The sequence below is a fragment of the Heterodontus francisci genome, chromosome 4, assembly GCF_036365525.1.
Source record: "Heterodontus francisci isolate sHetFra1 chromosome 4, sHetFra1.hap1, whole genome shotgun sequence".
Taxonomy (NCBI): domain Eukaryota; kingdom Metazoa; phylum Chordata; class Chondrichthyes; order Heterodontiformes; family Heterodontidae; genus Heterodontus; species Heterodontus francisci.
The window spans coordinates 175,750,092-175,776,476 of record NC_090374.1 but is presented as its reverse complement, the minus strand read 5'-3'; the positions used below and the strand labels follow the sequence as shown (position 1 = coordinate 175,776,476).

Sequence of the window (26,385 nt, the reverse complement as noted above, 5' to 3'; positions counted from 1 at the left end):
CTTCCATATGTATTACTCTTGATTTTTATGCACCAGCCATGGCTCAGTGGGTTGCACTCTCTTGCCTCTGAGTTAGAAGTTTGTTGGTTCAAGTCCCACTCCAGAGATCTGAGCAAAACATATAGGCTGACACTCCCACTGCAGTCCTGAGGGAATGCTGCACAGTCAGAAGTGCTGTCTTTCAGATGAGATGTTAAACCAAGGTCCTGTCTGCCCTCTCGGGTGGACATAAAAGATCCCATGGCATTATTTTGAAGAATAGCAGGGGAGTTCTCCCTGGTGTCCTGACCAATATTTATCCCTCAATCAACATCACAAAAACAGATTATCTGGCCATTATCACATTGCTGTTTGTGGGAGCTTGCTGTGTGCAAATTGGCTGCCGGCTTTCCTGCGTTACAATAGTGATTGCACTTCCAAAAAATAAAGTCCTTCATTGGCTGTAAACTTTGGGACACTTGAGGTTGTGAAAGTCACTATATAAATGCGAGTTCTTGCCCTTCTTTTCAATAATCTCATATGATCAGTAACTGTTTGGTATTCCACAGAAAGCTCATGAACATTGCGTTTGTTGAAATGAACCCATTTCCCTTGAGGCTGCTTCAAAACCGCCGTGCCACACACCTGGAGAAGCTCAATGCTGAGCTGAGTGAGCTGGAGAGGATACGTGAAGCATATGTGAAAGAAAGAGTGGAACAGAAGGACAGGATTGACGGCATTAGTGAGGATGAGGAGGAAACTGAAAGGAATCGTCCTGCAGCCCCATTGCCCGAATTTTCTGCAAGTGACACTTCAGAGTCATGACTGTGTTCTTCAAGAAGGCGCTCGTACACTTAAGATTTCCAATAATGGAAATAACTTTCTGCAAGATATGTTTCCTTCATTTACAAGGGAACACACATGAGTGAAGTTGTCCGATTTCCAGGTGTAGCACCTTTTTTGTGCTCATCATTGTCAATATCAAATATCCCTGCTTAGATGTAGCAGAGTCCAGATGCAGAGTAAAACTTGATGTACTCTGTCCCGACAAAGGTGCCTTTCACCAAAGCTTGGACAAGTACTGCCTGCAACACTGTGAACTTTGTTTTTTCAGTTCTCACAGGGGACATCCTAGGAACGAGACTGGCCATGCAGTCCTAAAATATTCCGGGCACTTTTGCCCTTTTGGAGTAAGCCTGCTCGGTTTCATTTCTGATTAATGACTGGTAGAGAGACGAGATTTCATCCTGTCAGTCTGCACTGGGGTGAAGCCTGAGTCTAGAGATGACAGGACAGTGGGCTACACCTAGTCATGCAAGAAGATTATTTATAATTTTGGTGTCCAATTTGGAACTCAATGGATAAGCATGCACACAAATGGTCAGGATAAGTGTTTGGATATTAGTTGTACAAACTTATTTGCGCAGGAGGACCCGCTTTTTGGTCTGCAGAAATCTAATCCCAAAGCCAATTTCATGCATTTTGGATTGATTGAATCCCCTTTGTAGAGAGCAGCAGCATTCCAATGTAAAAGATTTTGCAAATTTATTGCATTAAATGTTTAACTGTTAATCTCATCTGTATTACTGAAATGTTATTGGGCAGAAATATATAACTTATATCAGCGGTTCTCATCACTGTTGTTGGATACAGGGTGACATCTCTGGAGTTGGCAGGATTCGGGTGCAATCAATCAACATGGAGCCATGGCCAATAAACATGTGACACTTTTAAAATATCTATTTGAAAAAAGAAACAAAAATTGCTATTTTTATTCTTCGGAAACTCACTTACCTAATGTTGGGTGTGTGCAGGAAAATGTACCAACGGTGTGATTGTGGAGTGCTTAGACTGCCTTTGAAAGCTTGCAACCAGAGTTGTCAATCAAACTGTCCAATTGGAACCTGTATCCATTACCTCATTGGAATGTTGATTTACATTGCACAGTTGTCAAGAGCCACAATCCACTTGAGATGCCTCTTTCAGTCGCCACTGGCAACAGTGTTTTTGATAATGATGTGAATGTGAGCTAAAAATAGTTTTGTAAATATTCAAATGTCTGGCACATCCAATGCAAAAATTCAGATTTTTAAAACTTCCCCACGCACTCCATATATACTCACAAATACAAACTCAATGCAACTACACCCCAAGTTTAAAGATGGGCCTTTCACTTGCCAAAAGGTACACAGCCATTTCCAAGGTAGCCCTAAAGTCACATCTCCGATGTAACTCACGTTTTGTGATGTATTTTCTTTGCAAAAGTGGGAGAGTGTTATTTTTAACAGACCTGAATTGTTGGGGAAATTTGCTTGCGTTTTTTAAAAATGTGTACTTGTTTTCCAATTCTCTTCCATCTCTTGTGAAGACACTGGTGTCCAATACGGTTCTGCTGGTTATCACAGCTCTCTGATAACATGGCTACATGACTGGGCACTGAGCTTCGCTAGGCTATTTTTTTCGTTGGGTGCATTGTGATCACTCAGCATCCCTGCACATATACGCATTTACAAGCTGAGGATCCTGAATAGGGATGGGGAACAGGGATCCTTGTTTGTTCTTGCAGTGCAGACCAGCTCGTAACACTCTCTGTCCCTCATCTGACTGGGAACAGCGACTACACCATGCATTGCATTTACCACCGGAACCAGTTCCGCAGGTAGATCCTGGACCACATCTGGAAAAACACTAACAAAAATAGAAAATGCTGGGACTACTCAGCAGGTCTGGCAGTATCTGTGGAGAGAGAAACAGAGTTAATGTTTCTGGTCGATGACCTTTCACTCTGATGAAAGGTCACAGACCTGAAACGTCACAAATGGCAAAAAGAAATTGTAGATGCTCCAGAGCCGAATTTCCCATCTGCTTGTTTTTTTGCTAAGAACCATGGAATACGTGAACACAGTCACCAATTTGAGACAAGTCCCTCATTTGGTGCAGCATGTTACAAATATTGAACCATTAGTAACCTTGAAATATGTTTAAATTATAATGTAATACAGTCTAATATTTATAATTTGAATTTTTATTAATGGAATCATTTGCAGCAATCAGGTACCAGAGAGGGAATATTTGTGCATATTGAATAGTTTTCCCTTTTTTTCCTCATAGTTTTTTTTAATGTTAGTTACAATTACAATCAAGAGGAATCTTTCACAGAGATCAGACAGGATGGGCCAATACCTTCCCTTCCTTTTCTTCCCTCAAAACTCATGGAACAAGATCCATCCCTCCCCAGAAAGCAACAGTAGTCTACAATAGACTTCCGTAAACTGTCCCCAGCAGTGCAAATTATTAACCATTTAGCATTATTTTTTAATGACCATTTCAATCTTGCAATTTATGAAGACCTGCCAATCACTTTGTTCAAGTTCTGGGTTCTGTAGTCTGGCTTAGATTTGGGGGTTTTTTGCACCTTTTCTCTAGCCCATGATGTCATTCAAAATCCTCTAGTATTTAACCATGATAATTCAATCCACCCCTTTTGGCTTCTGTTCCAAGTTTGCGGGGAGGGGGCGGGGTGGATCTTGTGAGAGGAGCTTTCAATCACACATTCGCGTCACCTCTTAGACTGCCTATTTCCACCTCTGTAACTTCGCCACTGCCTCAGCTCATCTGCTGCTGACAACCTTCATCTATGCCTTTGTTGCCTCTAGACTTCACTATTCCAACACACATTTGGCCATCCTCTCATATTTTACCCTCCATAACCTTGAGGTCATCCAAAACTCTTCTGCCTGTGTCCTAACCCATACCAAGTCCCGGTCACCAATCACCCCTGTGCTCACTGACCTACATTGGCTCCTGGTCAAGCAACACCTTCATTTTAAAATGAATCATCCTTGTTTTCAAATCCCTCCATGGCTTCGCTCCTCCCTATCTCTGTAATCTCCTCCAGCCTCACAACCCTCCGAGATATCCATGCTCCTCTAATTCTGTCCTCTTGAGCTTCCCCTATTTTAATTGTTCCACCATTTGACTGCCCTGCCTTCAGCAACCTCGGCCCTAAGTCCTGGAATTCCCTGCCTAAACCCCTCTTGTCCAATTCACTTCCTCTCTTCCTTTAAGATGCCCCTTAAACCTACCCATTGGGCCAAGCTTTTGGCTCTCTGCCCTAATATCTCCTTATGTGGCTCAGTGTCTAATTTTGCATTGTAGTGCTTCTGTGAGGCACCTTGGGACGTATTATGTTAAAAGTGCTATATAAACATGAGTTTTAGTTGCTCTTTTACTTGTACTCGAGTCTAGCCTCTGGTATGCACCTCCCTGACCCGGTGTGATGGTTGATGTAACACGCTTGCTTAAATGATTGTGCGGGTGAGGAGAGAAAGGGATAAAGAAGGTGAGAAAATTGCAGAGCTGATCTACATCCTTCTCACTGAGTACTCTCACTTGTAATTACAGACACTCCTCAAATGTTCGCAAGCCAATTAGATTTGTTGACCATTGTACTCCAAATGAATCATGTTGGATTTTTCTGGAGCAGATGGGATTTATTTATATTTGTGTCCAGCAACCTAACAGTCAGATGATGGTTTCAATAGAAATAGAACTAAAATAGCCTTTTGTACACCTGGAGGATGCCTGTGACAAGATGATCAGACATGTTTCTAAAATGTTATGCAGTCCACCTGTAACTGTCATTGTTAAGGGAACATGGTCTTTAACGAGGAATACTGCCGCCACTTTCTCTTGCATCTTGCTCCACACACAGAGCCTGGTTTTAAAAAATCTGTGGAATATTAAAAAAAAAGATGCTATATACGTATTTGATAATGTGCTGGATTTTCTCATGCATGTGTAACGCTAACCTTAATTGGTGTAAAATGTTCTGCAGAGTCTGATCTGTGCCATATCTCACTTTTATCATTGTTACAAGGCTGTTGAACTGAATACAGCTGAACAAGTGTTTGTGAGACCCTTAGCTTCATTTTCATCCACAAACCAATTCCCATGGAAATTAAACCTTATTTCTCATGATGATAAGGTCTGCATCCACCAGCTGGGGTGTGTGTGTGTGTAAAAGCCCCAGTAATAATGAGCACATTATTGGGTGTGTCTGTCACTTGGGTACTGGAACTGTATTTGTTTCCATTTCCCTCTCTCAGTCTGATCACACAATGCTAACTACTCCGTGCTTCCACCCCATCCCATTATTTTGTTCCTCCCCTTATCCTGGAGAGTGCGGTACTTGCCTGGGTACAGTCCCACGCATGCCAGTGACGGGTAGGCACCCTGCGCACATGGCCATTTGTTCCCGCTGCAAGTAATGGCTGATGAGTGCTGGCAGCCTGTTGCACCATGGACAGCATCACTGGCCATGTTTGATCCTGCCTTCAGTTGAAGTCCATGCAATTTCCAACAGGACCTTCATCGAGTGATGAGAATTGGAGAGCTCTGCCTGATCCTTTTTCTTTGCCCTGTTCCTATCAGACCAAAGTGCTGTGATCAATTCCAGCACTCAGTGATCAAATCTGGGATCTTCCTGAGCTGCATAGTTCATTCCATTATCTACTGAATAAACTGAGGGATTTTACAGATCCAAATTGTGGTAATTAAATATTCATCTTGCTCCAACCGGAAAATGATACCTTTTGTCACTTATTTTTCATGAGTTTTTTTTAAAAAGCTACTGGGTTTTGAGTATGAGGTATAATCACAATTGTTCGAAACACAAGCTTATAAACAAAAAACTCCTTGCAACTCCTCTATGATGCAGCATCTTTTGATATCAAATGTTTTACCTAAGGAAGCATGCGCTATATACACTAGAACATAAATAGGCAGAAACCACTGAAATGGTCCAATTTTATTTTATTCCCAAATGTTTTGTCAATTTTGTACGTGTATATTTTTGATAGACAAATAAACACAATAAAACTGTTCATTTACGTTGTACTGGAAAATATTGCAGAACATTGTCTTGACTTTGTTACCAAAAATACAAACTTACAGGAAATAATATAGCACAGACAGCAGATCCTTTGCTGAATTTGTCTCCATTCTTATTTTTTTTTTAATAAACATAAAGATATGAATCGCCCTACTGGGGAACATAGTGCTCATTCTAAATTCCTCATCATGAATGATAAAATTACATCCTTAAATGTAACCTAATTTCAAGGTGTTATTCAATTTTAATCAATGTTGATTGTAATAACTCATTTCCTCATCAGTTAAATTGTGACTTTAGCTAACTTGTGCAAATTTACACAGAGCATGTAAATTGTAATATTTAATCTTAAATCCTTTTTTTTGGATGGTGGCTGTTGTAGTCTTTGCGCCCGCACTACACACCCTCTGGTGTTTAGAGTCACTGATCTCTCCTGTAATTGAATCAGCTTAACTATATTGGCCAAAATTTAGTCATACAATCCTTGGTTAACACTATTGTAACAATGCAACCTCGTGTTCAGTGAACTGACGATCATATCTTGGAGATGCTCCCATCGCTCGGAAGGAGGACTGCTGAACACTCTGGACAGATGAGGCCAAATGGTAAACCAGCAGGTTGACTTATCGTGAATGAACAGAAAATCGGGCTGGAGTTTTCTGTACATTTGCATCTCAGCAATGATCTATCTACGAGATTCACCGTTATTATAACATAGGAAGTTCTGCCATGAGTGACCCATCTACACCATGCCAAAATTTCCTGGTACTTTGGCACTTCTCTACAGAGATCCTGACCAAAGAAAGGCTAATTAGAAAGAATGACTCATATTTCTATAACACCCATCACAGCCTCAACATGCCCCAAAGCAATTTATAGCTAATGAAGTATTTTTGAAGTATAGTCACTTGTAGGAAATGCAGTGGCCAATTTAAACACAGCAAGCTCCTACTAACAGCAATGTGATATTGACCAGATCGTCTACTTTTAGTGATAATGATTGGGGGATAAATATTAGCCAGGACACCAGGGAGAATTCCCCTGCTCCTCTTCAAAATAGTGCTAAGGGACCTTTACATCCACATGAAAGGGCAGACAGGGCCTTGGTTTAACATCTCATCTGAAAGACAGCGGCCGGAATTTTACGCTGCCCCAGCGGGACAGATGGTGGCATGGGGGTGGCGTAAAATTGAAAGGCAGGTTCTGGGAGGCCTAACCACCCCGATTCCACCTCCGACCAAGTTTACGGAGGTGGGGGTGGGGGGGGTGAGAAGCGGCCCGCCTTCCTGAGGCCAATCAAGACCCTTCAGTGGCCACTTAACAGCCCTCGCCTGCCTCCATGGGTATTTTATCCGTGGCAAGCGGATGTGCTGGGGACGTGAAAGGCCGCCCAGCTATAGCTGCCGGCTTTTCCGCACCCCGGGGGATCCTGGCAATCAGGCACAGCATGCCCGATTGAGGGCCGCCCCCGTCTCCCAACCCAACCCCAGGATCCAAGACGCTTTCCTCCCCCCAAACGACTACCCTAGCCTCACCAGGGCATGACCGATTTCCCCTGGTGAGGCTGCCCGAACTTACCTTCTGTCTCGGTTCCATTGCGTCCTCCTTGGTCGGCTGGGCTGCAGTCTCAGCAGTGGCCACCGCTCCCGGTGGGGCGCTGTTGAGACTAAGGGGTGCCGGCCCGCTGATCCAACAGCTTCCCTCATGCGGCTGGAAGTCCCGCCTCGGGCTAATTAAAGCCTGGGGATCCGTAAAATATGGGACGGATCTCCAGGCTGGGTGGGAGTGGGATCGGCACTGACATTTACGTCAGAGTCCGGCTCCCGTCCGCCCAGCGTAAAATTCCGACCAGCACCTCTGACAGTGTAGCACTCCCTCAGTACTGCACTGGGGAGTGTCAGTCTGGATTTTGTGCTTAAGTCTCTGGAGTGGGACTTAAACCCATAACCTTCTTACTCAGAGGTGAGTGCTGCCTACTGAGCCACAATAATAGACATAATAGCTTTGCCCCCTCATTAAAATCAATGACGAGTTGGAGTTTGCTAAATTAATGCCGCTGTAATCACCACAGGTACTTGTATAAGTGTAGAATGGCCAGAATGTTTGGCCTATTCACAGGAATCACGGTTTACTGTTTAAGTTCAAAAATAATTTCCTTACCCTCTTAAGGTGATTATTTTTATTGTTCAGTGATTCAGTTCTGATAATGTCTAGGGTCACTGGTGCAAAGAATAGAGTTATGGGGCCAGGATAAATCCTGCCTTTGGAGATGGGAATGGAGGCTGGGGAGATAGGCATTCAAAATGGCAAGGTGTGGCATCAGGCAGCATGCCCGATGTTGTCCTGGCCTCATACCATTTTGTCTGCGGCGGGGAAGGCTGCAGGCGGCCATCTCACCCCAGGCCAACTGAGGCCCTTAAGTGGCCCTGACTGGCCCCAGCAACCCTGACCCTGCTTACTTGCATCCCGAGGTCTTCCTGCAGTCTACAGCTTTCTTCCTCACTATCAACCACACGGCCAATTTTTGTAACATCTGCAAAAATGTTTCCAGTCTTCTGCAGATACTGCTCTAAAACCTGCTAATGAGCAAGACTCCCTCAATCACCAGCACTAATCCTTGCAGGTTAGATTTGCCTTTAGCATTTTTTATACAGCAACACAGCTGAGAGTGCCAGCTCTGATCATTGGTCTACAAATGGGAACCACATATCCCCACTGTGTGGTGCTGTTTGCTGACACTCCAATGTCATGTTGCCAGTTTCTCAAACTAATTCAAATTGAATTCAAATCCAAACTAAAATACATCACTTTTTAATTTCATTAATGAACCACAAGGATTAACAGCACTACTGAAAACAAGTCCAGTATTTGTGTTTATTCCCAAATCCTTCAAAAATCCTGTTTCATCTAATCACATTATTCAGTCATAAATTTAACTGGTATCCCATAACCGACATGGAAGACAGTGGTTGTGTTTTTTGGAGGGCAATCATCACAGCTGCAGAACAGTGAAGGAGTTAATTGTCAGCTCAACTATTTTCAGCTGCTTCATCAATGACCTTCCCTCCAATGTAAGGGTAGGGTGTGGCTGTTTACTGTGCTCAGCTCCATTCTCAACCTCCTAATAATGAAATAGCTCATGTTGATTTACTATATAGTTTTTTGTTAATCTGGCTCAGTGGGTAGCATGTTCTCACCTTTAACTTAAAGGCTGTCAGTTCAAGTTCCACTCCAGAGACGATAAAAATCAACACTGATGCTAGGTGGATTAGAGGTGCTGTCTTTTGGATGAGCTGTTAAACCAAGGCCCAGTTTGCCTTGTCAGGTGGAGAACTCCCCCGCTTTTCTTCAAAATAGTGATGGAGATCTTCTGAGCGCAATATTTATCTTTTAACCAACATTACAGAAACAAAAATCTGATTATTATCTCTGTGGGTTCTTGCTGTGCTCAAATTGGCTGCTGTGTTTCCTACATTACAACAGTGCCTACACTTCAAAAATGCTTCATTGGCTGTGAAGCACTTTGGGATGACCTGAGATCATCGAGCCATAGAGTTATACATACAGAAACATGCCCTTCGGCCCATCATGTCCATGCTGGCCATCAAGCACCTATCTATTGTAATCCCATTTTCCAGCACTAGGCCTATAGCCTTGTATGCTATGGCATTTCAAGTGCTCATCTAAATACTTCCTAAATGTTGTGAGGGTTCCTGCCTCTACCACCCCTTCAGGCAGTGTGTTCCAGATTCCAACCACCCTCTGGGTGAAAATTCTTTCCTCAAATCCACTCTAACTCTCCTGCCCCTTACCTTAAATCTATGCCCCCTGTTTATTGACACCTCCGCTAAGGGAACAAGTTTCTTCCTATCTAACCGATCAATACCCCTCATAATTTTCTATACCTCAATCAGGTGCCCCCTCAGCCTTCTCTGCTCTAAGGAAAACAATTCTAGCCCTTTCAGTCTCTCTTCATAGCTGAAATGCTCCAGCCCAGGCAACATCCTGGTGAATCTCCTCCGCACCCTCTCCAGTGCAATCACATCCTTCCTATAGTGTGGCGACCAGAACTGTACACAGTACTCCAGCTGTTGCCTAACTAACAGTTCATACAGCTCCATCATAACCTCCCTGCTCTTATATTCTATGCCTCGGCTAATAAAGGCAAATATCCCATATGCCTTCCTAACCACCTTATCTACCTGTGCTGCTGCCTTCAGTGATCTATGGACAAGTACACCAAGGTCCCTCTGACCCTCTGTACTTTAGGGGTCAACTGAGGTGACAATCTCAACAACTTGCATTCAAGTAACAAGGTGCAACTGCATAAATTACTGCTTCAACTCAGAGCAGGCATTGTAGAATGTAAAATTACTGAGATAATGCAGCAACTTGTTTTATTTGCTCTTTGCATAAGTGGGAGTGTTTAAATCAGCAGATAGTAAATTCAACAGCAGAGCAGATATAAATCTAGAGTTAAAGGGAGAAAGTTTTGATTCAATCTCTTCAGTATTCAAACTGCAGCCGTTGTTTTTTTTATTTCCAAAATATACTTTATTCATAAAAATCTGTAAAAAAAATACATGACAAAACAGTTCTGAACAGCACCGTCAAAAATTACAAACAGTGCAAAGGAGGTCAGTTTCCTTCAATGCAGGAGTGAGTTGCCTCACAATCCTTCCATTTCATTTTTCATGCCATATACGTTTTACAGCAAGCGAAAATTTTCCCGATACAGTTCGAGGGGTTTTCCATGGATTCAGCCCCTCCGTTCAGCATCTGCAGCCGTTGTGTTGATACAACCGTGAAGAGGGCAGCTTCTGTCTCCAAATCTTATCACTTTCTTGTCTACATTTGTTTTGTCTACACTAACATTTCAATGCAGCATAGTGTGAAAGCAGCCCCAGAATCCAATCAGAGAATCTAATCAGTGTGACAAGACACAGCACAATGAATGTGATTAACACTGTACAATTGAGTAAAATATTACTGGCATAACAAGAAATTTACAGCACTGAATATGTGCTGCCAGGGTTTTTTTTAAATGACATTTTTGTCAAAAGAGAGCCAACGTTCATAGCAATGAGAGCATTCAACGTTACACTGGAGATTGAGTTAGTTCTACTTTTTCCAATAACATTCTATACAGAGGTTCATCAATTAAACTTTAATGGTTAAAATCCTTGTTATTTAACATCTTTTTCCAAATGAAAATCAAATCCTGACAGGCAGGATAGGAGTGAGGCAGAGGATTGGATCATGGTTAGGCCTCTGCTGGAGTATTGTGGCCATTTCTAGGAATCACACTTTAGGAAGGATATGAAGGGCTTCAAGAAGGTGTGGAGCAGATTTACTAGAAAGGTACAGGAGTGAGGGGTTTCATTTATGTGGAGAGACTGGAGAAACTAGTGTTGTTCTCCTTAGAGCAGAGAAGGTTCAGTGGAGATTTAATGGGCGTGTTCAAACATTTTAATGGAGTAAAATTATGAGAAATGGTTTCCAGTGGCAGAAGGGTCAGTAACCAGAGACACAGATTTAGGGTAGTTTGCAAAAGAAAACAGAAGTGATCTGGAACACACTCCTGAAAGGATGGTGGAAGCAGATTCAATTGTAACTTTCAAAAGGGAATTGGACAAACACTTGAAGGGGGAAAAGCTGCAGGGCAAGAGGGAAAGAGCAGTGGTTGGGACTAATTAGATAGTTCTTTCAAAGAGCCAGCACAGGCACAAGGGGCTGAATGCACTGTAAGAACATAAGAATTAGGAGCAGAAGTAGGTCTTTCTGCTCTTCAAGCCTACTCCGTTATTTAATAAGATCATGGATGATCTTCTACCTCAACTCAATATTTCTGCCCTATCCCACTATCCCATGATTCCCTGAATGTCCAAAAATCTATTGCCCTCTGTCTTGAATATACTCATCAACTGAGCATCCACAACTCCCTAAGCTAGAGAATTCCAATGATTCACAACTCTTTAAATGAAGAAATTTCTCCTCATCTCAGTCCTGAATGGTCAACTCCTTATGCTGAGAGTGTGACCCCGTGTTCTAGAATGTCCGGCCACTAACCCTGTTAATCCCTCTCAGAATTTTATACATTTCAATGCAATCACCTTTCATTCTTCTAAATTCCAGAGAATATAGCTCATTGCCTGGCAGGAGGGTCAGTAATCAGAAGACACAGATTCAAAATAATTGGCAAAAGAGCCAGCGGGGGAGATGAGGAGAATTTCTTTTGCGTTGAGTTTTTGAGTCGTGATCTGGAATGCAGTGCCTGAAGGAGGGTGGAAGCAGATTCAATAGTAAACTTTTGAATGGGAATTAGATAAATACTTGAAAAGAAAAAGTTTGCAGGGCTATGGGGAAAGAGCAGGGTGGGGGGAGGGGGGTGGTGTGGTGGGGGAACTAATTGCATTGCTCTTTCAAAGAACAGGCATAGGCACAATGGCTGAATGGCCTCCTTCTGTGCTGTAAGATTCTGTAATTCTAAGCAGCACACCTGCAGCTAGCAAGAATTTGATAATACTTTTGTTGATTTTGTGCTCGTGTTTTAATACAGGTGGTTCTCTGTGATACAAGGGAGCAAAAAGCAGAACTATTCTCTCCTTTTTTTATGTCCCATGAAGCAAACACATTAACTCACTAGTAGCAAATTAATGAATCATTAATGAGATTGCAAGTGCTAATATAGCTCATTTACTCATTGAATCATAATGGTATAAATGTAAAATAGATCCTCCACTAACACCCTTATTTCTAATTTGACATTTTAATAGAGGACTGAAAATCCAAAATTGCAGAAGGCTGACAGGTGAACTGATAGAGGTCTTTAAAATTATCAAGGGTTTTGATAGGGTAGACGTAGCAAAGGTGCTTTCACTTGTCGGGGAGACCAAAACAAGGGGCCATAAAGACAAGATAGTCACTGATAAATCCAATAGGGCATTGAGGAAAATCTTTATTTTTGTTTCATAAAATTCCTAAAATTTGTAACGATATGTTACAGTACAATTCAATTGCTACAATTCACATAGTGTAGTACAGATCAATTAGGTTCAATACAGGACATGGCACTTGCGGGTGCCTCACTACACTTACTGTGAAGATTGTATCTACATTTATATTACACTAAATATTTTCTGATACACACAGCCTGATGGGTTTTACACTAGTTCCAGCTTCTTGGTGTACAATGGCAGGAGGGCCCTAAACCGTGAGAAACTTCATCACCTAGAAACTGGTTAGATTGTGGAACTTATGACCACATGGAGTAGTTGAGGTAAACAGCATAGATGTATTTAAGGGGAAGTTGGATAAACACATGAGGGAGAAAGGAATGGAAATATATGTTGACAGGGTGAGATGAAGTAGGGTGGCAGGAGGCTCATGTGGGAGAATAAACACCAGAATGGAGCTGTTGGACCGAATGGCCTGTTTCTGTGCTGTCAAATTCTTTGTAATTCCATAATATGCTTAATAAGTCAGGAGTGTGATGGAGTACTCTCCACCTGCCTGGATCAAAATACAAAAAGCTCGACACCATCGGCACCCCATACATCACCTTAAACATTCACTCCCTCCACCACCGACGCACAGTGGCAGCAGTGTGTACCATCTACAAGATGCACTGCAACAACTCACCAAGGCTCCTTTGATAGCACCTTCCAAACCCACAATCTCAACCACCGAGAAGGACAAGGGCAGCAGATGCATGGAAACACCACTGCCTGCAAGTTCCCCTCCATGCCACACACCATCCTGACTTGGAAATATATTTGCATTCCTTCATTGTTGCTGGGTCAAAATCCTAGAACTCCCTCTTTAACAGCGCTGTGGATATACCTACACCACGTGGACTGCAGTGGTTCAAGAAGGTAGCTCACCACCAAGGGCAATTGGGAATGGGCATTAAATGTTGCCTTTGCTGGTGACGCCCACATCCCATGAACAAATAAAAAATTTCCTTATCAATTGAGCTACTCTCCAAATGACTGAGTGATGGTAAATAAATCATCTACAGGCTCCAATTAGAAACATCCAGGTAACATAATCAGGGTGGAAGATTTGTGTTACCAGTATGGGTGCGAATTGATCGCTGGAGTTTAAAGGTGGATACTGTGACACAAGTTTATAACAATGTAGGAGGCAGTTGGAATTATTTTATGATTTCCACTGTTATATAAGTCAGTTGTCTATTAACTCAAAATGTGCATGGCAGCTCTGACCATTTCCAGGCTAGAAAATTGAGCTTGTCCATCTTTGAAAAAAAACCTTTCTCCATTCCCTTTTTCACTTCCTCTTCTGAGGTTTGAATGCAGTTTTTTTTACTTTTTTGAGAAACGCCTCAATTTTAAAATCCTCATCCTTGTTTTCAAATCTCTCCGTGGCCTCGCCCCTCCCTATCTCTGTTATCTCCTTCAGCCTCACAATCCCCTTATCTACACGCCATTACTAAAGCTGTCTATTTCCACCTCCATAACATCGCCCGCCTCTGCCCTCGCCTCAACTCATCTGCTGCTTAAACGCTCATCCATGCCTTTGTTACCTCTAGACCTGACTATTCCAACGCACTCCCGGCCGACCTCCCATCTTTCATCCTGTGTAAACTTGAGCTCATCCAAAACTCTCCTGTTCGTATCCTAACTGGTGCCAAGTCCCGTTCCCCCATCATCCCTGTGCCTGCTGACCTACATTGGTTCCCGATCAGGCAACACCTTGATTTTAAAATTCACTTGTTGTTTTCAAATCCCTCCATGGCCTCGCCTCTCCCTATCTCTGTAATCCTTCTCCAGCCCCACAACCCCCTGGTTCGCTGTTTTCCTCCAATCCTGGCCTTTTGTGGATCCCCAATTTTAATTACTCCACCACTGGGGGCCGGTGCTTTCAACTGCCTAAACCCAAAGCTCTGGATTTCCCTCCGTAAACCTCTCTACCTCTCTCTTCTCCTTCAAGATGTTCCTTAAAACCAACCTCTTTGACTAAGCTCATGGTCACCTATCCTAATATCTCCTTGCGTTGCTCAGTGTCAACCTCTCCTGCCACCTTTACAGAATTGTGTACATGAAGTCCTAAGTCCCTCTGTTCCTGGACCCCCTTTAAAATAATACCATTTAGTTTATCTTGCCTCTCCTCATTCTTCCTACCAAAATTTTGGAGCGACAATACGGGAATGGACATCAAATAAAATATTCCACCTTTTGTGAGCAACCTGCTTCAGATTCCTGCCTCAATCTATAACAACATCTGTGCTGGATTGCAGTTTTAAATAGAATTACATAGAATATACAGCACAGAAACAGGCCAATTTGCCCACCCACTCCATGTTGGCTCCACTCATGCCATGTTAGAAGCTGTCCAACATGTGACTTATTTCGAGGAGAAATTGCCATGAGAACAAGGGGTAAATTGGACCCAAATTTGATATGTCGAGTCTCAATAATTGCTCCTTTTCAAATAAAAAATTTCTGTGTCTCATAAAATATAACTCCAGTTTTATGCATTTCAGTTACGCTATTCTTCAAAAATAATCTTACTGTGTCTCAGTCGAGTAGCATAGATACATTTAAGGCGAAGGTAGATAAACACATGAGGGAGAAAAGAATGCAAGGCTATGTCGATAAAGGTAGATGAAGTAAATAGACGGGGTGGAGGTTCATATGGAGAATAAATACTAGCATGGACCAGATGGGCTGAATGGCCTATTTCTGCATTCAATAATTCTATGTAATTCCCTGTAATTGATGACTTGGCAAACCGTTTTTAGGCACTTTTATCGCCCTGTTATGTTGCATCACACTTCAGGAGAGCAGTGTTCATGTATTGTTCTCCTGCTTTACTGTTTCATGGGGAGTTGTTCCCAGGAGGTGTGCTTGTATAAGGAGCCCTACAGAGAACACAGTGGGCAGCTCCAGTTCACTGTGTTTACTGTGCAAAAGCTGGCTCATTAACCTGACGGCAAAACTATAGAAAAAGATATACTTATGTGACAAGGGAGTTGGGCTTGTTTATGCTACGGAGGGAGACGTGGTCACTCATAGTGCGTTTGCCAAGCACAGGTAACGCGCTAATGTGCCTCGACAAGATTAATTTAAACGATTTGTGTGCAAGCAAGTTAGAAATAACATTGCTACCTCTTTTAAAATTGAAAATAAACAACAGTTTTTTTAAAATCAAACATTGATTACTGAACCCACTCTGATAAGACAATCTCAGGCAGACACAGAAAAGCCTATTATTGTAAGGAAGCTGATCACACACCTCCTTCCTGGAGTAAAGCTCAGTGTTTGTAACTTCATGAATGTAGCTATCCTGTTTACACAGCCAGGCAACTCCACAATTGTGTTTATGGCAATTATTTTTTTCATTTCTCCTTGGAGATTCCACTTTTACAATGTATTACGGAGAATGTACAGCACAGAAATAGGCCATTCGGCCCAACAGGTCTATGCCAGTGTTTAGGCTCCACATGAGTCACCCACAACCCATTTACTTTATCTCACCCTACCAGCATAACCTTCTATTCCTTTCTCCCTCATGTGCTTATAGCTTCCCCTTAAACCACTTCCTGTGGTAGCGAGTTCAACATTCTCACCACTCTCTGGGTAAGGAGGTTTCTCCTGAATTCCTTATTGGATTTGTTAGTGACTATCCTAAATTTAATGGCCTCTAGATTTGGTCTCCCCCATATGTGGAAACATTTTCTCTACCCCATCAAACCCCTTCATAATTTTAAAGACCTCTATCATGTCACCCCTCAGTAGTCGCTTTTCTAGAGAAAGGAGTTCCAGCTTGTTTAGTCTTTCCTGATGGCTCTAACCTCTTAATTCTGGTATTATCCTTGTAAATCTTGTTTGCACATTCTCCAGTGCCTTGATATCCTTTTCATAATATGGAGCAGCGTTTCTACTAAGCTCTGTGGGAACGTGCAATAAGCTGGCAGTGCACAGCAAATAGAAGTTCGAGGGAAAATTGATATGGAGACCAAAATCGTGCATAGTGCACCAAGTCTGGTCTACCAAGGTTCGAGATAATTTTAAACTGCTGACCACCCAACTTCCCTTCTAGGCTCCCATGTTAGCCAACATTGTTAACGGTTCTCTCTCTTCAAATGTTCTTCCTCTCGCCTTCAAATCTGTCGTCATCACCCCTCTCCTCAAAAAGCTAACCCTTGACCCCACCATCCTTTGAAACTACTGCCCATCTCCCACCTCCCTTTCCTCTCCATAGTCCTTGAACTTCTTGTCGCCTCCCAAATTCATGTCCATCATTCTCGGAACTCCATGTTTGAATCTCTCCAATCAGGTTTCTGCCCCTGCCACAGTACCGAAACAACTCTTAACATAACCACAAATGACAGTCCAAGTGACTGTGACAAAAGTAAACTATCCCTCCTCATCTTTCTCAATCTTTCTTAACCAATGAGGATTGGTTAACACACAGAAGACAGAGAGTCAGGATTAATGGGTCTTTTTTAGGTTGGAAAGACGTAATTAGTGGACTGCCACAAGGATCAGTCCTAGGGCCTCAATTATTTACTAATTTACTAATTAATGACTTGGAGGAGGGGCCAGAGTGTAATATATCCAAATTTGCTGACGATACAAAAATAGGTGGGAGGGCATGTTGTGATGAGGACATAAGGAATCTGCAAGGGGTTATAGATAGGTTGGGTGAGTGGGCAAGAACTTGGCAGATGGAGTTTAATGTAGGAAAGTGTGAGGTCATGCACTTTGGTAGGAAGAATCAAAAGGCAGACTATTATTTAAATGGAGAGAGACTCCAAAAATGTGCAGCACAGAGGGATCTGGGTATTCTTGTGCATGAAACACAAAAGGTTAGCATGCAGGTGCAGCAAGTAATTAAGAAGGCAAATGGAAGTTTGGCCATTATTGCCAAGGGGTTGGAGTTTAAAAATAGGGAAGTCTTGTTACAACTGTACAGGGTGTTGGTGAGGCCTCACCTGGTGCTCTGTGTACAGTTTTGGTCCCCGTATTTAAGAAAGGATATACTGGCATAGGAGGCAGTTCAAGAGAGATTCACTAGGCTGATTCCTGGGATGAAGGGGTTGACTTATCAAGAACGGCTAAACAGGTTAGGCCTTTATTCATTAGAGTTTAGAAGAATGAGGGGTGATTTTATTGACGCGTACAAGATTCTGAGGGGGCTTGACAGGGTAGATGTTGAGAAGATGTTTCCACTCGTGGGGGAATCTCAAACTAGGGGACACCCATTTAAAACTGAGATGCGAAGGAATTTCTTCTCTCAGAGGGTAGTGAATGTCTGGAATTCTCTACCCCAGAGAGTTGTGGTGGCGAGATCACTGAAAGTATTTAAAAAGGAGATAGATAGATTTTTGAAATATCGGGGAGTTGAGAGCTATGAGGAGCTGACACAAAAGAAGAGTTGAGGTCTGGGGCAGATCAGCCATGATCTTACTGAATGGCGGGGCAGGCTTGAGCGGCTGAATGGCCTACTCCTGCTCCTATTTCTTATGTTCTTATGTTCTCAATCTGTCTATAGTCTTTGACATGGTTGACCACACCATCCTCCTCCAGTGCCTCTCCACAGTTGTCCAGCTGGGTGGGATTCACTCTCCTGACTCCAATCTTATCTATCTAATCATAGCCAGAGTATCATTTGCAATTGCTTCTCTTCCTGTTCCTGCACCGTTACCGCTGGTATTCCCCAAGGATCTATCCTTGGCCCCCTCCTATTTTTTATTTGCATACTGCCCCTCAGCGACATCATCCGAAAACACATCGTCAGTCCTCACATGTACGCTGCCGACAACCAGCTCTACCTCACCATCACCTCTCTCAACTCCTCCGCTGCCTCTAAATTATCAGGCTGCTTGCCTGACATCCAGTACTGAATGAGCAGAAACTTCCTCCAATTAAATTTTTGAAAGACCAAAGCCATTGTCTTCAGGCCTGCTACAGATTTCATTCCCTAGCTACCAACTCCATTCCCCTCCCTGGCAACTGTCTGAGGCTAAACCAGACTGTTCACAATCTTGGTGTCATATTTGACTCCGAGATGAGCTTCTGACCACATATCCACACCGTCACTAAGACTGCCGATTTCCACCTTCACAGCATTGCCCGACTTCACCCCTATCTCAGCTCAACTGCTGCTGAAACCCTCATCCATGCCTTCATTATCTCGAGACTTGACTATTCCAATGCACTCCTGGCTGGTCTCTACATTCTGCTCTCCCTAAACTTGAGGTCATCTATAACTCTGCTTGCTGATCTACATTGGCTCCCAGTTAAGCAATGTCTCTATTTTAAAATTCTCTTCATTGTTTTCACATCCTTCATGGCCTCGCCCGTCCCCTTCTCTATCTCCGCCTCTCTACCTCTCGCTCCTCCTTTAAGACGCTCCTTAAAACCTACTTCTACGATCAAGCTTTTGGCCATCTGCCCTAATAGCTCCTTATGTGGCTCAGTATCTAATTTTTTTTCATAACGCTCCTTTGAAACACCTTGCCATGTTTAATTACCTTAAAGGCGCTATATAAATACAAGTGTTGCTGTCACGTAACTTCTGATATTAAGAACATCAGAAGGCAGCAATGGATAAATGCACCTTGTGGTTTGGTACTGAGCCAAACAGAAGTTCTCGGGTACCATTTGTGCTGACCTTGCTGCATGTCTGCCTGCACAAGAGTAGCTGTTGTGGTTCAAAACAATTCACGACCTGCAAAGTGCATTGAGATATTCCTGTGAGAGAGGAATCCAACTCTTCATGTTTTACCATCTGACAAAACAGGAGTAGTTATGGGGTTTGCTGGATTTGGCTTCAGTGTCTCCGGACTAGGAAGAAGAAAAGGTTAGCTAGGGTTCCTGATCTATTGCCCAGAAACTCTTCATGGTAAGTGGTGGAAGGTATTGAGCTCAGTTTTGATGTCACAAATAAATACCCAAACAGGAAGAATGGCCACCTATATGAGATATTGAGGAGTGACAAAGGAATAACTTGCGTTTATATCGTGCCTTTCACAACCTCAGGACATCCCCAAGTGCTAACATCCAATTTTTGAAGTGTAGTTACTGTTGTAATATAGGAAACACAGCAGCCAATTTGCACACAGTAAACGCCCATGAACAGCATTGTGATAATGACCAGATAAATTGTTTTAATGATGTTGGTCAGGACACCCATGCTTTTCGAAATAGTGGCTAGGGGATCTTTGATAGGGCAAACAGGGCCTTGGTTTACCATCTCATCTGAAAGATGGCACCTCTGACAGTGCAGCACACCCTCAGTACTGCATTGGCAATCTCCACCTGGCTGAACTTGTTCTCACATTGAACAACTTCTCCTTCAACTCCACGCACTTCCTTCAAGTAAAAGGTGTTGCTATGGGTACCCGCATGGGTCCTAGTTATGCCTGTCTTTTTGTGGGATATGTCGAACATTCCTTGTTCCGATCCTACTCAGGCCCCCTCCCCAACTCTTTCTCCGGTACATTGATGACTGTATTGGTGCCGTTTCCTGCTCCCGCCAGAACTGGAAAACTTTATCAACTTTGCTTCTAATTTCCACCCTTCTCTCACCTTCACATTGTCCATATCCGACACTTCCCTTCCCTTCCTCGACTTCCCTGTCTCCATCTCTGGGGATAGACTGTCTATTAATATTCATTATAAGCCCACCGACTCCCACAGCTACCTCGACTACACTTCTTCACACCCTACCTCCTGTAAGGACTCCATTCCATTCTCCCAGTTTCTCCATCTCCAACGCATCTGCTCTGATGATGCAACCTTCCATGACAGCGCTTCTGATATCTCTTCCTTTTTCCTTAACTGAGGACTGCCCCCCACCCCCCCATGGTGGTTGACAGGGCCCTCAATTGTGTCTGGCCCATTTTACACACCTCTACCCTCACCCCTTCCCCTCCTGCCCAGAACTGCGACAGGGTTCCCCTTGTCCTCACTTTCCACCCCACCAGTCTCTACATCCAAAGGATCATTCTCTGCCATTTCCGCCACCTCCAGCGTGATGCCACTACCAAACGCATCTTCCCCTCCCATCCCCTGTCAGCATTCCGAAGGGATCATTCCCTCCGTGCCACCCTGGTCCACTCCTCCATTACCCCCACCACCTTGTCCCCTTCCCATGGCACCTTCCCCTGCAATCGCAGGAGGTGTAATACCTGCCCATTTACTTCCTCTCCTCATTATCCAAGGCCCAAAACACTCCATTCAGGTTAAACAGCGATTTACTTGTACTTCTTTCAATTTAGTATACTGTATTTGCTGCTCACAGTGTGGTCCCTTCTGCACTGGGGAGACCAAACACAGACTGGGTGACCGCTTTGCAGAACACCTCCGCTCAGTCCGAAAGCAGGACCCTGAGGTTCCGGTTACTTGCCATTTCAACACTCCCCCCTGCTCTCATGCTCACATCTCTGTCCTGGGATTGCTGCAGTGTTCCAGTGAACATCAACGCAAGCTCGAGGAACAGCATCTCATTTATCGATTAGGCACACTACAGCCTGCCGGACTGAACATTGAATTCAATCATTTCAGAGCATGACGGGCCCCCCTTTTTATTTTTATTTTTAGTTCTTTTTTCTTTTTTATGTGTTTATTTTATTTTAGTTTGTTTGGTTTGTTTCTACTGTGCCCACCCACTTTTTTTCATGTTTGTGCTTGGGGCCAGGCTGTTCAGTTTTCTGTCAATTAACACCCTCTCTGCTCTAACGCTTTGTCTTTCAACACACCATTAACATACTGTTTGCCTTTGCTCCATGACCTTCTGGTCAGTTACTCTCTGTGACCCTGTCCTATCAACACCTTCTCTTTTGTTATCTCTGGTCCCACCCCCGCTTTACTTGCTTAAAACCTATTACATTTATAGCCTCTGCCAGTTCTGATGAAGGGTCACTGACCTGAAACGTTAACTCTGCTTCTCTCTCCACAGATGCTGCCAGACCTGCTGAGCATTTCCATCACTTTCTGTTTTTATTTCAGGTTTCCAGCATCTGCAGTATTTTATTTTTATTTCTCAGCTTGTTTTAATTTGTTTTACTTATATCCCATACAAAAACATAAGAAATAGGAACAGAAATAGGCCATTCGGCCCTTCGAGTCTGCTACCATTCAATAAGATCATGGCTGATCTTCTACCTGAACTCCACCTTCCCACACTGTCCCCATATAGCTTAATTCCCTTAGTATCCAAAAATCTATCGCTCTCTGTCTTGAACAGGGTTGTCCAATACACGGCCTGCAGGCCAGGATCCGACCCGCCAAAGGTTTCCATCCTTCCGGGAATGTATTTCAGAGATGAGAAATTTTCCATTCTCTTCTTCTTTCAGACTGGCTTTTTAAAAAAAAAATCATGCTGTCATTTTCACAGCTGACAGGTGCTGACATTGGGAACAGTGGTTTCCTAACTTCAGACAGATTTGGGGTTTTCTGGCTGGTTCCAACATTTTTTAAAAGCCCGTCGGAAAACACCAAATCTGTCCGAAGTTGGGAAACAGCTGTTCCTGATGTCAGCACCTGTCAGCTGTGAAACTGACTTGTGATTTGAAAAAACAATGGACCAACCACAAAGCTGCTGTGCTGAGCGTTCCCACTCCCTGCAACTGTCAGAGAGAGAGAGAGAGAGAGATGGGGGGAGAGTTGAGGAGGTGGAGCAACAGAGAGAGAATGAGAGGAGGAAACAGAGAGAGTGAGGGAGATAGAGAATGGGGGGACAGAGAGAGAGGGGGCAGAGAGAGAGTACAGAGAGAGAAATAGAGAAAGAGGGGCAGAGAGAGCGAGAGGGACAGAAAGAGAAAGGGGCAGAGAGAGAGAGGGAGCAGTTAGAGAGATGGGCAGAGAGAGAAAGGATTCAGAGAGAGAGAGAGGGCAAAGAGAGGGGCAGAGAAAGAGTGTGGGACAGAGAGAGAAAGGGGGGACAGAGAGAGAAAGGGGTGGACAGAGAGAGGGGAGGCCACAGAGACTGAGGATGCTGGATGACACAGAGAGGAATGGAACAACGCAGAGAGGGGGGAACATAGAGAGGGGGGACACAGGGAGAGAGAGAGAGAGGGAGAGAGAGTGATCGCAATCACTCCTGACAGATAGACATCTGGAATACTTCACATCACTACAAGTGTGTGGGAAAACATTGACGACTTGTGCAAGCAAAAAGAAATGCCAGGTATCTCATTAAATCAGTGTCCACCATAGTGACGAGAAGGTAAGTCAATAAATTGATCTCATTTAAAGCTTCTTCACAAAAGTGCACATTTGACGTTGTTTTGATTAATAGTAAGTTAAATTTTTAATGCCTTTTTCTTTCTGAAATTGTCTCACCAGCTCCCTACGTAAGTCAAAAATTGTAATGTGGTCCCCCACTTGAAAAGGTTAGACAACCCTGGTCTTGAGTATAGTCAACGACTGAGCATCCACAGCTCTCTGGGATAGAGAATTCCTAAGATTCATAACTCTTTGAGTGATGTAGTTTCTCCTCATCTGACTCTTAAATGGTGAACCCCTTATTCTGAGACAGTGACCCAGTGTTCTAGATTCCATTGCCAAGGGAAGCATCATCCCAGCTTCAATTTATTGTAATGAGTTCTTAATGTTGTCTGATGCAACATTAATGAGATGCAGTTGGTTGAAGATCTCATACAGATTTATTACAGTAAACTCATGCACAATACAGAGCTAACTATTTACAGAACCTTACCTTGGGTGTTCCAGTTGCAGAGTGACTCTGACTTTGAGTCACATGACTATGTTCTGGTACTTAGCTTATTAACATACTAAGATCTTAAAGGGACATCACTCTTAAAGGCAATCATACAACATCCCCTTTCTTTCCAAAAAATGCTAAAAGTAAAAATTCACAAAATTAGATAACATCAAAACTAGTTATATGGGATATAGATTATAGAATTTACAGGTACAAGGATAGATATTGTGAAATTTACAAATGCAGAGGCTTTAAAGTCCATATATCATCTCGGTGGTTTCAAAACTCTTGCTTGGGGAATTTGGGTCTCAGCTGTTGCTGTTCTTTCAGAAGTTTCTACCTAGTCCTGCCACTGCTGGTCCGCTCGTGTCTACCAAGTAGAATATTTGTGGTTTCCATGCCGACTTGCCATAGCTGCAATGTATTGTTAGTGTGTCACTGCAAGGGATGGGTGGCCCATTGTAAGCAGATAACTTTGCAGTTGTTGGTCGTATCATTGATTTCCAATGACTCCGGTACATATGGATATTTGCACTAGTGCTGGTGTCAATCTTAACCCTGAGTATATGTTTGTCAGCTTTCTTTAGACACAGATGTTAATAGTGGCAAAAGCTTCCAACTGTTTGACTTCATCAACATGATGTGTCAGATTCACAATGTGAAATGCCTGCTGGTCTTTTGACTGAGAATTGCTTCTCTCTGAGTCTTGTCTCAGGTCTGTGGACTTTGTGTATTGGCTTGCATTTGTGCAGGTCTCTGGCATCCTCATTGCTACTGTTGCCCTGTTGCTGTGCCTGTCTTCTGTTTGCTTGCATCCTACTGTGACATCTGGCTGCGTCTTTGGAGCCAGATTTCTTGCATAGGCGGGCCCAGTGTCCTTTTGCACTGCACGCCTTGCACAGGTCTTGAAATGCAGGATAACCTCACGGTGAGTGGGACCAACCACATTTACCACACAGCTTGCTTGCTCTTTTCGACTTGGTTAGCATGCTGATACTGTTGGCTGCACCTGGTGCTTGCAGGTGCTGTTGTCCAGCTACAATGGCTTCATATTTGCTGCCATTTTCCAGCAGTGCATCAATGCCTTTCTTTTTCCTCAAGAGGAAACGCTTCAATGGGTGTTGATACAATCACCAGCTCCATTATTCGGTCTGGCAGCTCAGCTTCTGAAAAATCGCATTCGTTGCCCTTACTACGGCATCTACTGATGAACTCGTCTATTGATTCCTGTGGCTGTTGCCTGTAGAACATCAATTGCAGGCGGTGAATTCAAAAATTCACTCTCAATCGGAGCTGATCATCTAGCACTTTCTATATCTTTGTGGGATCTTTCTGGTCCTCTTCAGATAAACCAGAGATATTGATTCTGTTTAATCCCTCATTTCCAACTGCTATCAGAATTTTCACAGCCTGCTTTTCTGGTTCTACAATTACATGGTCTGTAAAATAGAGGCCTGCTACCCGACCTGAGCCCGATGGAACCCGACCACGTGTCGGGTTCGGGTCGGGTCGGGCCCATCTTCAGGGTCCGGCTTTCAGGCTTGGGTCCGGTCGGGCCGAGTCCATGTCGAGTCGGGTCGGGTCGGGCCGGACACACACAGTAAGTGCTCTGCTAGTAAGTATTGAAATTTTAAAAACTTACCTGAGCTGTGAGTCCGGGATGAAACGGAGTCTGCGCAGTGAGCGTCATCACGCAATCGCTGCAGCTTCCTGCAGGTTTGGTGTCAGGAAGGTAAGTAAAGGAATGGTCAGGTCGGGCTCGGGTCGGGTCAAGTCGGGGTGGGTTCGGGTCGGGTGGGCCCGGGCTAAATCGGAGGGACTCGGGCCGGGCGGTCAGGCTCGGGTCCGTTGTGGTTCGGTCCGGTTAGGGTCGGGTTCCTTTTTCCCGACCTGAGTAGGCCTCTACTGTGAAACGTAAGTTTGAAAAGTTTGAACACAGATAGGATATCAATGGCCCTCCAGTTAATGCTGGGAAATGAGCTCTCTGGGATAGAGAATTCCAAAGATTCACAACTCTTTGAGTGACGTAATTTCTCCTCATCTGAGTCTTAAATGGTGAACCCCTTATTCTGAGACAGTGTCCCGGTGTCTTCGATTCCACAGCAGGGGGAAGCATCCTCCCAGCATCTACCCCATCAAGCCCCTTAAGAAATTTATCAATAAGATTACTAATTTTGGAACAGCAGGATGCTTGTTTTGTCAATACAGGCTTGTGCATTACAGCCTCCCAATGTCATTCTCCCTTTGGGTTCAATTCTACTTTGTCAAAAATAAACATTTTAGGTCAGCTTTTTCTAGTTTCCTGGCCTGGTGTGTACACAAAACATAAGGAATCTGCTGAAAGTCTCAATCAATCAGTCAACCTTTGACATCCCGGTGGGGTCTTGGGCGATAGGGTGAGATGAAGAGGGGATGGGAGGAGGCTTGTGTGGAGGATAAACACCAGCATGGACCGAATAATCTCTTTCTGTGCTGTAAAAGTCCCTGAAATGTCGGGCAATGAGCGGCTTAAAAGTAATTGTGGATTACATAAAGGAGGAAGGTCTCTGAGATGGTGGAGGGCAGGGCTGATTAGATGACAAAAGGGATGATGGTGCAAGGCTGAATTCTTATTCGCTGAAGGCGTGTGTTCCGCAAGATGTTATTTTGCGTTAAGTGTACAGATTTATAGATATAAAAAAGATTTAACACATTTTTAAAAAGCCTCAGACGCGGGAAATTTGTCAAACCCTGCATTGCTTCTGTTACGTGTGTGTATATAAACAAGCTCTGAATACTGCAGCTGCTCTGTGTGTGTGTGAGAGAGAGAGAGAGAC

The 26,385-nt window shown here is 43.6% G+C and overlaps 1 protein-coding gene across 2 annotated transcripts in view; it reads left to right on the top strand.

Annotated features, from left to right (window-relative positions):
• Window positions 1-5,855, top strand: part of tbc1d2 (TBC1 domain family, member 2) — a 78,047-nt gene extending 72,192 nt beyond the window's left edge. For both annotated transcript variants that reach the window (XM_068030606.1, XM_068030605.1), the window contains one exon: window positions 549-5,855. In XM_068030606.1, coding sequence (XP_067886707.1) covers window positions 549-804 — 256 coding nt within the window. In that variant the 3' untranslated portion in view covers window positions 805-5,855. The remainder of the gene's footprint in view (window positions 1-548) is intronic.
• The last annotated feature ends 20,530 nt before the right edge of the window (window positions 5,856-26,385 follow it).